The sequence below is a fragment of the Babylonia areolata genome, chromosome 33 (genome assembly GCF_041734735.1).
Source record: "Babylonia areolata isolate BAREFJ2019XMU chromosome 33, ASM4173473v1, whole genome shotgun sequence".
Taxonomy (NCBI): Eukaryota; Metazoa; Mollusca; class Gastropoda; order Neogastropoda; family Buccinidae; genus Babylonia; species Babylonia areolata.
In genome coordinates, this window is record NC_134908.1 from 18,624,539 (window position 1) to 18,638,078 (window position 13,540).

The window sequence follows — 13,540 nt, forward strand, 5'->3', positions numbered from 1 at the left end:
TAAAGATCTGTTGCAGTCATGGACGTACCGCGGGTTTCTGTGGCTGATCGCCTGTCTGTCTCTGACAGGTAACGTCTTCTGCTGTTGTGCTCGGATGTTTGTGAAGAGTATGACGTCTTCAAGTGGATTCAGTGTGTTTGTCATAAGCCTAACCATGGCTGATTTTCTGATGGGTGTGTATATTGCTATCATTGGAGTGGCTGATGAACGGTTCCGTGGACAATATCTTCACAATGATGATGCATGGAAAAGCAGCGTAACCTGCAAGACAGCTGGTTTTTTGTCTCTGTTATCCAGTGAGGCATCAGCCTTTAGTATCTGGCTTATTACAATTGATCGTTTTATTGTCCTTCGCTTTCCTTTTAGCACCAAGAGGTTTGACAGAGCATCAGCAGCAGTGGCTTGTCTCTGTACGTGGCTGGTTGGTTGGTTTGTCGCCTTGATACCATTACTTCCAGTTACATCACATTGGGAATTCTATAGCCAGACAGGTACTTGTATCCCGTTGCCTTTTGGAAGGCAAGATTTCAAAGGAAGAATATATTCTCTTGGTATTCTAATCTACCTTAATTTTATTCTATTCATATTTATCAGTGCTGGTCAAGCATTCATTTATTGTACAATACAAAACAATGCTCTGAAAACTAATTCTACCAAAGTATCACAGGACATGACCATAGCACGACGACTGATCACGATTGCAGTGACAGATTTCATGTGCTGGTTTCCCATCGGTTTGTGTGGGATGCTGGCATTAGCAGGAACTGCCATTCCTGCAGAAGTGAATGTGGCCCTGGCTGTATTTGTTTTACCCTTAAACTCTGCTGTCAATCCCTTCATGTACACGCTCAACACTTTGGCTGAAAAGAGAAGGAAAGCTAATGAAACTGAACTCCGTAAATGGCTGGAATCTCATTCTGAACTAATCAATCGATGATTAAAATACCAGCTGAAGTGACTTCACATCATCATGATGCCTCTTTCTACATCTTCACGAATACTCTGTCTGCCTCTCTCTCTCTCTCTCTCTCTCTCTCTGTCTGCCTGCCTATCTGTCTGATTGTTTCTATCTCTATCTTTCCACCCTCTCTCTTTCTCTCATTTGTATTTTCGTTGCAAATTATTTCGACCGGACACAGCTATGTTAATTGGATATGAAATCTTCACATCAAAAGCAAAAACATGAAGAAACAAGATTTCTCACCAGGTCTTCAGGTGGAGCAGCTGTCAAAATGAAAAAAAGAGGGTTCTTTTATCGAAAACATCAAGAGATAATTTTATTGACAACGTCATTTTGACAGATTGACAAGTGCTGATGGTGTAACGTGGCTATGTGCTTTATATCTATCATTCATAGGTTTGGAAAAATTACCAGGACGGGTATGACATCAAACGATTGGAAGTTTCAGTTTCAGTATCAGTTTCAGTAGCTCAAGGAGGCGTCACTGCGTTCGGACAAATCCATATACGCTACACCACATCTGCCAAGCAGATGCCTGACCAGCAGCGCAACCCAACGCGCTTAGTCAGGCCTTGGAAAAAAAAAGGTGAATAAATAATAGATAAGCGTACATAAATAAGTAAATAAACAAATAATTATAATATATAAAAAAATGGGGTAGTAATAATAATAATAATACTAATAATAATCATAGATAAATAGATAAATAAGACAACAATGATGATAAATAAGCAAATAAATGTATGACTGGAAGAGTGTTTTCTAAATGCAGGTGTCCAGACCTGCAAGTACCCGAACCCCTTGCGTGTGTATACTACGCACGCAGAAGATCAAATACGCACGTTAAAGATCCTGTAATGCATGTCAGCGTTCCGTGCTGATAATGACAAGCTAAATGCCGCCGCCTAAAACGAAGAACTTGAAGATGTACTTTTACCGACAAACCCACGGCGTGGGAAAATGAAAATAGTGTAGGACCGTCATGTTGAGTGTAAAACACAGCAGCCATTCAACTCTTGAGTTATATTTTAAACTTAAAACTCTCTCCATACGAACGGCGAAAGAATCGACGTTAACAGCGTTTCACCCCAATTACCATCATCAAAATATTGCAAGCGGAAGGCTCTTATACTGAAGAGGTGAATGTTGACAAAGAATACCACAATTCTGACGACGGAAGCTAAAGGTTGGGTCATTCAGACACCCACTGGACATCCGAGGGGTCTGTGTAGAGGAGAAGAAAGGACTGGCCGTACTGAGTGAGTTAACTGAGATCCCTTCAAATAAAGGTATCAAGTTCCTGTACTATATTTCAGATTGATGTCCCATTACATTTTGCTGCTCCTGGGAGATGTATGCATCAACGTAATTTCGGTATCAAGCAGAAGTTTCTATTTCAACAAAGAGAGACCAGGAACAAAAAACAAAACAAAAAAAAAAACGAAAAAAAAACAAACCGTAAGGGAATGAAAACAGATCAGCCCTGCGCTTTTATTTCCGAACCAAGTTTTTACGCCCAGAAGAACTATAAAAACAACACGCTCATGCTCACTCCACCAGAGTGTGTTCAGCCGACTCCAAGAAACCCAACGTCGTCAAAAACTGACGGACTTCCTCCTGGTAACGGACAGGGTGCTCCTTCAATATCTTCACGTGACCAACGTCCTGGAAACTGAGACTGCACGTGAACCGCACGGACCCACACTGACGCCTCCACGTCACACACGAACATCTCCAAAAGCCACACAGGATTCAAGGGGTCTGCTGCAGGGTACAGAACGAGTTTGGGACTTTTGTCCAGGGTGAACGTGACGCCGACCTCCTCACGTAAGCGTTGACAGCGGAGTCGGACACCGGCGAATCAGGAATGAAAAGTACAGTTTACAGACTGACTGAACGAAGCGGTGGGTGGTGGTGGTGGTGAGGATCACCGGGAAGACCGTGTCGCCGGTAAAAAGTGGTGTGTAAAACGGCCGGGGAGGCCACTGAGAACAGCGCCTGCCACTCTGTTCCGTGAATCAACCACCTCGACGTCTCGTCTCGTGTCCATTGGCGGGCAACTGATGGGTGAGGAACCGTGAGGTTCAAGTGCTACGCGAGTCTGCCGGCCGGCGGTGTTGATATCGAGGACTCACTGAGGTCCTTGCGTCGCCGGCTCCTCAGGTCAGCGTCTTGGACGGCAAGGTGACTCCTCGTGTCCATTGCTGGTAGGTGAGGATGGCTGCTACGCGAGTCTGCCGGCGGTGACACTGTCAGTCGACTGAGGAGGATGTCCTTGCGTCGCTCCTCAGGTCAGCGTCTTAGACAAGGTGACTCCTCGTCACCAGTGTCCATTGCTAGTGGGTGAGGAAGGTTACAACGCGAGTCTGCCGGCGATGATGTCGAGGAGGTCCTTGAGTCGCTCCTCAGGTGAACGTCTTGGGCAATTGAGGTCTCCCGGCACCTGGTCAGTGTGTCTTTCGTCGGGGTTCACGGCCACGAGTCAGCATGCAGCCAGCGACTTAAGGCCAGGCCCCCTGACAGACAGTGCAAGATGACGGAGGGGCCTGTTGGCGAACTTGAACTCCGTGGACACCATAAATGCATCATCAGTAAACGCCTTCAAAAACCAAATTGACGAAACTTTTAAAGACCATGTATTTTCCATCGATTTAATGAGTCAGAAATAAATACCACTACAGTATGCCGTGCGACCTGATTAAACCTTGGAACAGTTCATTATATAGTGATCCAAAAGCACATAAATGGACACTATTACGAGGGCAAAAGGCTCAGTTCTAGCCTCTTGCCGAATATTTCTGTGATTTCTGTGGACTGGTCCTGTGTGTGTGTGTGTGTGTGTGTGTTTGTTCAATGAGTTGTGTGTCTGGCCGCGGCGGCATGTTTCGTGACTTTCACTCAGCGTGAAGGTCTTACACCATATATTTTCGCCCAAGCGGTCGTTTGTCAGTGAATGATGTCGCAGTGATTCCTTTCTCAACCAGCACGCAGGAGTGAAATAACGTACAAAATGAGTCGAAATCGGAAAACTTTGGGTTACAACATCGACGAATGTCGTTTCATCCATTATTTAAAAAAAAAAAAAAAAAAAAAAAAAAAAAGCCGGTAAAACAGGTTCCTGAACTTAGGATGCTAAAATAGGACTTTACCCAATATGAATGTAGCTCTGTGGGACAGAAACTTTTTTTTTTAATTTGGAAAAATAGATAAATAAAAGATAAAGATCAGTTGTTAGGGCTCAAAACGTGCATGACTGGAAGATTAGTCTCCCTTTCAAACCTTTTCCCCGCAAGAGTTAAAAAGAATGTATCATGTGAGCCGTCTGCTACGAAGTTTACAAGCTGAACAGCAACAATTGCAAAATGTCGTGTGAAAGTATCTTCAAAGGTAAGAACACATTTCAGCAGTTGCTTGATGGCCCTCGATCTATGCAGACTGCATATTTTAATTTCAGATGCTGAGCTTTTTAACTTAAACAGCATAGGCACTTGATCGACTTTCGACACATGACGAGATTCCTTCAGCTCAAACTCATCGAAGTGGCAATATCCGTTGACTAAACATACATTAGTAATTACAGTAATGTAATCCAGGTAATATAAAGTTTTAGCATTTTATCATCCACCTTCCACCCATAGACCGGAAAATGGCAGAAAATAGGGAAGAGACCCACCGAAACCCTTATTTCTCTTCCCTCCGAAACCATTCTTTGCTTCACTGTTCACACCAACTGACCAAGAAGTACAAAATGGAAGGCTGGCCGGAGACCATACATGGCGACAACAATGCCACTCTAGAGTTGTTCACCTCTGGAACCATAGAGATCAGCTGTCCACGATGAAAGGAATCATTTTAATTTTCAAGGGTCAGAAAATCTTTGTGCAAAGGTCACTGCGACCTATGTTGCTGGAAAAGATACACCCCAGCCACCTGGTTGGTACTGAAAAATGCAGACAGTAGTTTTAGTAATTAGTTTCAGTTTTTCAAGGAGGCATATCCATATATGTTACACCACATCTGCTGGGCAGATGGCTGGCCAGCTATGCGCTTAGTCAAGTCTTGGGTGCATGCATATATATTTGTGTACCTATCAGAGTGGATTTCTTTTTTTCATTTTATTAAAGGAAGAGGGGTGTCACATTTTTACATGTAGAACTGGCCTGAAGGAAGCAGGCTCCCATACAGTGCTGTGTATCCATGACTGTGTGGGGTGATTGCTCCATTCCCTCAGTCTCCATTAAGGTTGCTGAATAGAAACTATACACAGTCTGATTGTGTGTCCTTGTTTGTCATTTCACCGCTGTGGTTATATTCCTGAACTTACAAGTTATTTCACAGTCACAGTTAGACCTAGTTGTATCAGGTCATCATAGTGATATTGATAACGTTGTCCGTGTATTTTGCACCAGTTCTCAAAATAGGGCTCTTTGTGCTTTAGAAAAACAACAACAACAAATAAACAAAAATGGGTAAACACACACACACACACACACACACACACTATTAGAAACAAGCACACACACACACACACAAACAAGCACAGATACACAGACACAGACACACACAGACATGCAGGCACACACACACACACACACACACACACACACACATTTTATGAATGTGTGCATGCATAATTATGTGTTTCAATGTGTGCGTATATGATATATTTATATATTTGTGTGTGTGTGTGTGTGTGTGTGTGTGTGTGTGTGTGTGTGCAGATATTTGTCACATCCATGCCAGGATATTTGACCATCATTCAGTTTTCCAAGGTCACATCAACTTCTTTGCCAAGGAATTTGAAGTAAGTGATTGAACCAGCATAATGATTTGTGCATTTGGTGATGATATGTATGTGAATGTATATGATGTGTATGTGTGTGTGTGTGTGTGTGTATTTGTATTTGTTTGCATTTGTATTTGTATTTGTATTTCTTTTTATCACAACAGATTTCTCTGTGTGAAATTCGGGCTGTTCTCCCCAGGGAGAGCGCGTCACTACACTACAGCGTCACCCATGTTTTTGTATTTTTTCCTGCGTGCAGTTTTTATTTGTTTTCCCTATCAAAGTGGATTTTTCTACAGATTTTTGCCAGGAACAACCCTTTTGTTGCCGTGGGTTCTTTTGCATGCACTAAGTGCATGCTGCACACGGAACCTCGGTTTATCGTCTCATCCAAATGACTAGCGTCCAGACCACCACTCAAGGTCTAGTGGAGGGGGAAAATATGGGCGGCTGAGCCGTGATTCAAACCAGTGCGCCCAGATTCTCTTGCTTCCTAGGCGGATGCGTTACCTCTAGGCCATCACTCCACTGTGTGTGTGTGTGTGTGTGTGTGACAAAGATTTAGGGCGATAAAATGTCACCTTAATACCCTCTGGAACAGTACTTGAACCAAGGGTCGGTTCAGTTAATGTTTTTGCCTTTTGCAGTTTTCTTGTCGGATGTAGCGAATCAAAACTGTTCCACTAGGGACCCTATTTTAACTTTTATTTGGTGACAAATGGGAGACTTCTGAGAATGAACCAAGTTGGAATAAGAGCTGAAAACCCAATTTGGGCATTGAGTCGACGCTTGTGAAAATGGTCATTTTAGCCACCATTACAAAAAAAATTTGATTTTTTTTGCCTTAGGGCAACAGTTTAGGAAAACTATGCCTTGAATATTTTGTTGCATCTTGATATAAATAAAAAAGACAACATTTACATGCCTCGTAGCTTTGTGATCGATGCGTCTAGAGCATCTGGGTAATGTTACAACAGGAAAGCATGTGACCATGCTATGTATTGGAAAAAGAACTCGTCGGAACAGTTTTGATGTTGGCATGATGTCGGAAGAAAATGCGATTGAGCGGAATCGTAACAGTTGGCATCTCTGTATGTTGCCTTTTCAAACTTCCTTGTGTCAGTGCAGGAACCTGTGGCGAACATTCTTTACTCTTTGCTGTTCTCCGTATCAGGAACAGCCTTCCTCATCATATCCGTGCATCTGATTCTATCTCAGCTTTTCGCTCATCACTAAAAACTCATCTTTTTAAACCTATCTAATCTATAAGCACTCTCAGCTTCCTTGTTCTCCAACACCACCCATGCCAGCTCACTTTGGATGCATGAAAAGTGGGAGAGGGAGAGTGAGGGGAGAGGGGGGGTCATGAATGATTTAATTTGTAATTTGCGATATTTTTCTTTCTTGTAAAGCGCCCTGAGTTCTTAGAGAGAAAGGGCGCTATAGAAGTGTACATTATTATTATTATTATTATTGATTATTATATAACGACGGGCGCCATAGCCGAATGGTTAAAGCATTGGACTTTCGATCTGAGGGTCCCGGGTTCGAATCACGGTGACGGCGCCTGGTGGGTAAAGAGTGGAGATTTTTACGATCTCCCAGGTCAACATATGTGCAGACCTGCCAGTGCCTGAACCCCCTTCGTGTGCATACGCAAGCATAAGATCAAATACGCATGTTAAAGATCCCGTAATCCATGTCAGCGTTCGGTGGGTTATGGAAACAAGAACATACCCAGCATGCACACCCCCGAAAGCGGAGTATGGCTGCCTACATGGCGGGGTAAAAACGGTCATACACGTAAAAAGCCCACTCGTGTATATACGAGTGAACGTGGGAGTTGAAGCCCAGGAACGCAGAAGAAGAAGAAGAAGATTATTATATAAGACACCTGGACGTGATGTGACAGGAGCGGCGGGGCGATAGGGAAAAGACCCACCTGGATCACGTGCAGGAGACAGTGCAGCAGGCTGACACCCACACCCTCCCCACCATCCACGCCCACCTCTCCACCCATCTCCACCTCCTCACCCAGCGCAGTGAGTTTCAGTTCCGGTTTCATGTTTCTCAAGGAGGCGTCACTGCGTTCGGACAAACCCTTGTATATATATATATTATATACGCTACACCACATCTGCTGGGCACACGCCTGTTGGTCAAATGACTCCCATGTTTGTAAAGCACATAGAGCTTGGTCTCTTACTGGGGTGCTATTTAAGTACTGATATCATAAATCATGTCATAGAATTAGCCAATATTTCTGAAATGGCAGCAGTATAGTTGTATTTTATAGGTACAGATGTTGTGCATCATAGTTCATAGGTGCAGATGTTGTTTTTCCTGAGTACAGTCATTGTACTTCACGAGTAAAGTTGTACTTGATAGGTACACTCGTACTTCATAGGTACAGACACTGCACTTCATGAGTACAGTTGTCACACTCACTTCATGCTGATTTGTGTTGCAGTCAAGCAAGCCACTGAAAGATGCAAACAGATTGCGGAGCAAGAAAACGAATCACAGGTAAGGTTCCCTTTTCTCAGTTTCTGTCGGCTAATGTCAGCAATTTCTTTTTTTTTCGATAACACAGCATCCTTTTTTTTTTTTTTTTTTTTTTGCTGCCCCATCATCTGCGCCGTTTCAGTGGCATTACTCCCACGCCGCTCATTTAGATTCCCCCATACACGGCCACACCCGGGTTCGTCCATCGCAGTTCCAGCGTCGGCAGTCCACAGGGAACCATCGATGTTAGGTCACCCAGAGGGCGCACACCAGAGGAGACCCTGCACTGCTGCTGAGTCACTTCGGTGGTGTTCAGTGGTGCCTGTTCTGTTTTAACGTACTTAGGACACCACCTACTAAGCCCCCTACTAACGACAATAATGGCTTAGTCGCGGAGCCAGACTGAGTGAGCGTCTCTCCCAGAGTGGAGACCGCCACCACGTCCCTCAAACAACAGCCCCCCATGAATCTGCCGACACTCATGACATTGACAGGACTCACCCAAGCACGGAAGTGGAGGGGTATCGAAACTGAAGTCACCATGAGAGCAGGGCATGAAAGGCCACAGACTTTGAGACTATTTTGTTTATATATTATATTGATGACGATGAAGGAGGCGGAGGATGACGATGATGATGACGATGTTGCTATGGAGGTCCATTTTGGTTTGGGACTGCGTGACAAGGCTGTACTCTACGCTTCCTGTCATAATGATATCCCGGCGTTAACCAGGCCCGAGAGATACAGACACTTGCAGTGTTGGTCAGGTAATTAGAGCAACACACCCAAAGACGCATCCTTGAAGTGGATGACACTCGACTGTGTGGTCCCAGTCTCCCCATTTAAGCCCACAGCACACTTAACTCTGGGTAGGAGCCGGCCACGGGCCGAAAAACCCACCTCCGCTGGGATTCGAACCTGCGTCCTCCCAGCCGTCAGTCCGCGACGCTAACCACTTCGCCACGGCGGCTGGTGATAACACAGTATTCTGGTATTATTTACCCTACCCCCTGTCTTCGCTTTTTTGTCAACATTTTTTTATTCAGACAAAGGTTCACAGATACAGAATTTATATGTTTTGTGCATTAGAATGTATAGGGTAAGCATATAATTAAGTTCTAGGCACTGACAAGTCCACAACAGCAAAACAATGTATGTTCAATGGCAAAATTCCAAGATAGCATTGTATAGCTTAATCTTGTATTAAATAGTTATAAAGTGCCCATTTTTCCACAAACTTGTTATATTCCATAGTTATGTTAAAGGCATACTTGTCAACTTCATATGCCTGTTTGAGGTCTTTTTTGAACATTTGTAGTGTTGGTTTTACTTTGTTTATTCTACATTTGTAAACATAAAATTTAGCTATCAATAAAATATATGAGAAACATTCATCAGTTTTCATTTTGTTGTGCCCAAAAAGCACCAGTGTGTCATTCAGGTTAAGTCTGTCACAATGTAAACACTTTCCTTTTAAATATCTCACAAACTCTGTCGAAAAATGTTTTGCATGGTTACATTCCCGTAGATAATGCAGAATTGTATCTCTTTCTTCCTTACAAAAAATACACATATTATCTGGGAGTATTCCCATCTTCATCAAGACAGAATTTGTCACAACAATATGATAATTAATTTTCATCTGGAACCATTTTAACCTTATGGCTTTTTTTTGTATTGAAAAAAATGTTTTCCCAGTCAAGCTAATGTCAACAATTTCTCTGTAATTAAGAGATGACACAGTACTCATATATCAAATGTCAGCAATTTCTCTTTAAGCGATAATACAGTATTCTCTTATCATTTATAATAACATAGTATCATTTACCGTACCCCCTGCCTTTCCCATTGTTTCCAGAAGGAGGAGTCGGAGTTCCTCAAGTCGCAGCGCCAGGCTCGGCAGCAGGCGATGGATCAGTTCATGGAGCAACAGTGCCAGCGGAGTGCCCGTGTGGACCAGCAGTACGAGGACAACGTGCAACTCTTCAACGACAGCTACGAGGAGCTCCGGCAGCAGCTGAACCAGGGTGTGCCCTTCACCAACCAGACCTACTACAAGTTCATGGCCCTGGGCAAGGATATCAGTTAAGCAGAGATGCCAGCTGTTAAGATTTCGCTGTATTTTGTTACGCTTGGTCAGCAGGTTGTTCTGACATTACGCCAACGTCAGAACCAGTTTCGACAAGTTCTTTTTCGACTGCATAGCATGGTCACATGCTTTCCTGTCGTAACATTACCCAGATGGTCTAGACCTATTGATCACGAGGCCAGGGCCGTCGCTACTAACCTTGGTATCATGTTATGGTGTTTAGCTAATCGCGTGCGTGTTTACATTGAAGCAGCATTGAGTGGACCAATCAGTTTAATTGTAGGGTTTTTTTGTTTTTTGTTTTTTTTTAAAGAAAATTATTATTTATTTATTTATGTACGCTTATAGTTCACTTCATCAAGTTTTTGCGCCTTATACGTATTATTATTAGTAGTAGTAGTTCTTTTTTTTATGTATTTATCTATTATTTATTCACCCTCTTTTTTTCTTCTTTTTTTCTCAAGGCCTGACTAAGTGCGTTGGGTTACGCTGCTGGTCAGGCATCTGCTTGGGGGATGTGGTGTAGCGTATATGGATTTGTCCGAACGCAGTGACGCCTCCTTGAGCTACTGAAACTGAAACTGAAACTGTAGTAGTTACACAGTGTTGCATGGAGGCCTAAGTGTTTGTATGCCTTGTAGATAAAATGTACATTTGCTGATGTGGCTCGGAGTCCAAGTGTTCTTACCAAATTTAAAATGTTCCACCCAAATTTCATTTATTTCTCCTACAAACACTTGACAGGGTTTGGCATCCCTGGTTAAAGTTTTCACCCTTTATGACGACGATCATGATAGGAAATTTAAAATCTAAAATTACGTTTAAGTACGAGGAGAAAACTAAAGTAGCTACGGCCGATAACCTCCCAGAAGTAAGTAACCTCCCCTGTGTCCCCCTGGCTACCGCTCTCTTTTTCCGGCAGCCATCTCGACTCCTGTTCCTGTGCTCTGCGTACAGCTAAGTTTTTTTTCTCGTATTTTCTATCTGTCTGTCGATTCTTTGGCGTCCTTGTTGTTTGTCCAATTATGTCTTCAACCAGGTTGCATAATTATGTGGCTCGTTTGGGCGATCGGGCTATAATTAAGGCGCGATCACAGTCGATTCATGGTATATATGGGTATTAACTTATTAACTTATTAAGTCATTCTACCACACAGCTGCATGCCTGCTACAACTCCCCTGGACAAGCACTAGACCACTGCAGAAAAAATAGGGTGGTTCACTAAAAGTAAAACAACAATAACAGATGGAGCGTTGTCAGTTAAATTGGTCAAAGCTTTGTTTTCATGCTTCCGGAATCAGTAAACAGTTCAGTTTAGAATGCCAGCTGTACCAAGCAAGAAAAAAAAACAACACTGTTAGAGTAGTGTGTTGGTACGAGAATACCAGTACCTGGTCCACAGGGGAAGTGATTATGGTACGAGTTATCTCCTACCTGGAGTGGATTGAGTTAAATAGCACCTGTCCTCAGTTGGAGACCAAGCTCTAAGTGCTTTACAACAGGCTGCCTACCTGGGTAGATCTGACTTAACAGTTGCCATTGGGCACTCATCATTTGTTTTCTGTGTCATTCAGTCATGTTACAGTCACACATACATATACTCATACAGCCATATAATGCTTTACGTGTAAGACCATTATTTTTGTTTATTTATCCTGCCATGTAGGCAGCCATACTTTGCTTTCAGGGGTGTGCATGCTCGGCATGTTCTTGTTTCCACAACTCACTGAACGCTGACATGGATTACACACTGTTCCAGACTTACGATTATAGACCTGTACACAGACAGTTGTTGATTGACAGCTGCTGAGTGTCTCATATTCAACATTTGAACATTTGTTGAAATCAGTTTTCAGTTAGTTTTGATCGCTTGTTAAAGTCCGTTTTCATTTCGTTTTGAATGCTTGTTGAAGTCAGTTTTCATTTAGTTTTGAACGCTTGTTTTTAAGTTAGTTTTCACATAGTTTTGAATACATGTTGAAATCTGTTTTCTTTTAGTTTAGAAAACTTATTGAGGTCGTTTTCATTTAGTTTTTAACACTTTTGAAGTTAGTTTTAATATATTTAGTTTTGAAAGCTTGTTGAAGTGAGTTTTTTTTTTAATGCTTGTTGAAGTCTTTTTTCAGTTAGTTTTGAACACTTGTTCAAAGTTACATTTTCATTTAGTTTTGAACACTTATTGAAGTCGGTTTTCATTTAGTTTTGAACGCTTGTTGAAGTCTGTTTTCATTTAGTTTTGAGCACTTGTTGAAGTCAGTTTTCATGAATTTAGTTTTGAGTGCTTCTTGAAGTCAGTTTTTGTTTTGAACGTGTGTTGAAGTAGGTTTCCATTTAGTTTTGAACACATAATTCCTACACATTTCCGACTGGTCATTCAGTGATTATTACACACAGTTGTCATATCCGACAGTGTCACACAGTGGTTGCTACACATGATAGAAGTGACATTCCATGGTTGAATGATTGATGCATGAGTGTAACTTAGAGAGATTGTATACATTTTGATTTTGCATGGTTTGATTTGCAATGGAACCAGAATTGCTATTGTTGGTGAAAACAGAAGGAAAGAGACATTGTAAATATGTTGGGGTTTTTTTGTGTGTGTTTTTTTTTATGTGTTTTTTTTTGGGGGGGGGTTTGGTGGAATTTCAGACAGTGTGCCTGAGGAATGTAGGAATTTTGATAGTAACTTTCAATATACATGACTTGATTTTCCGTTGAATTATTATGGGGTCTGTGACTTTCCAAAGGGTGCAAAAGAACACAGTTTGTATTTAACTCAAATTTTGATATGTGTGAAATGATTGCAGATACTGTGAATGAGAGTGAAGAGACATTGTTAAAAAAAATGGTGTGTGTCTTCATAAGGCCTGCGTTTGTTTACAGAGACTGTACAACAGAACTGGAAAGTTGTGTTTGGTGCAATATCAAATATTTTCTTCTTTGCAAACACTGTGGGTTTTGTATTTGTGTGTGTGTGTGTGTGTGTGTGATTTCCTTGTGTGTGAGGTGTTTGGGGATACAGTGAAAAAAGAACAGAAAACTCTCCCTCTCAGTCTCTCTTTCTCAACATCTGTTAAAGGATCATGCACGTAATCATGCACACACATGCACAATGTGCATATATGAACATACACAAACGCACACACACACTCTGGAATTTCTACAAATTTAACTTCAAGCATGGGAGATTTTGCA

General features: G+C 42.2%; 2 protein-coding genes across 3 annotated transcripts in view; one reads left to right on the forward strand and one right to left on the reverse strand.

Moving 5' to 3' along the window:
* Positions 1 to 3,163, reverse strand: part of LOC143277093 (UDP-glucuronosyltransferase 1A10-like) — a 30,561-nt gene extending 27,398 nt beyond the window's left edge. The window contains exons 1-2 of the mRNA XM_076581831.1: positions 3,097 to 3,163; positions 2,624 to 2,725 (exon numbers count right to left, since the gene is read on the reverse strand). Coding sequence (XP_076437946.1) covers positions 2,624 to 2,725; positions 3,097 to 3,163 — 169 coding nt within the window. The remainder of the gene's footprint in view (positions 1 to 2,623; positions 2,726 to 3,096) is intronic.
* A 1,086-nt stretch (positions 3,164 to 4,249) lies between these two features.
* Positions 4,250 to 13,292, forward strand: LOC143277235 (biogenesis of lysosome-related organelles complex 1 subunit 5-like). Of its 2 annotated transcripts, none has more exons than XM_076582023.1 (5): positions 4,250 to 4,348; positions 5,683 to 5,765; positions 7,660 to 7,789; positions 8,218 to 8,273; positions 10,111 to 13,292. In XM_076582023.1, exons 1-5 carry the CDS (start codon positions 4,324 to 4,326, stop codon positions 10,339 to 10,341), a joined length of 525 nt encoding a protein of 174 aa, XP_076438138.1. In that variant the 5' UTR covers positions 4,250 to 4,323; the 3' UTR covers positions 10,342 to 13,292. The 2 variants fall into 2 exon arrangements, with proteins under 2 accessions (XP_076438138.1, XP_076438139.1); XM_076582024.1 differs by having other exon boundaries at positions 10,114 to 13,292.
* Positions 13,293 to 13,540: the final 248 nt, after the last annotated feature.

Excerpts from the sequence above, each read along its gene's own strand:
- LOC143277235 (XM_076582023.1), top strand. The coding sequence starts at position 4,324 with ATGTCGTGTGAAAGTATCTTCAAAG. Across the intron at positions 4,349-5,682 it reads GTGTGAAAGTATCTTCAAAG|ATATTTGTCACATCCATGCC; the intron begins GTAAGAACACAT and ends GTGTGTGTGCAG. Across the intron at positions 8,274-10,110 it reads AGCAAGAAAACGAATCACAG|AAGGAGGAGTCGGAGTTCCT; the intron begins GTAAGGTTCCCT and ends CATTGTTTCCAG.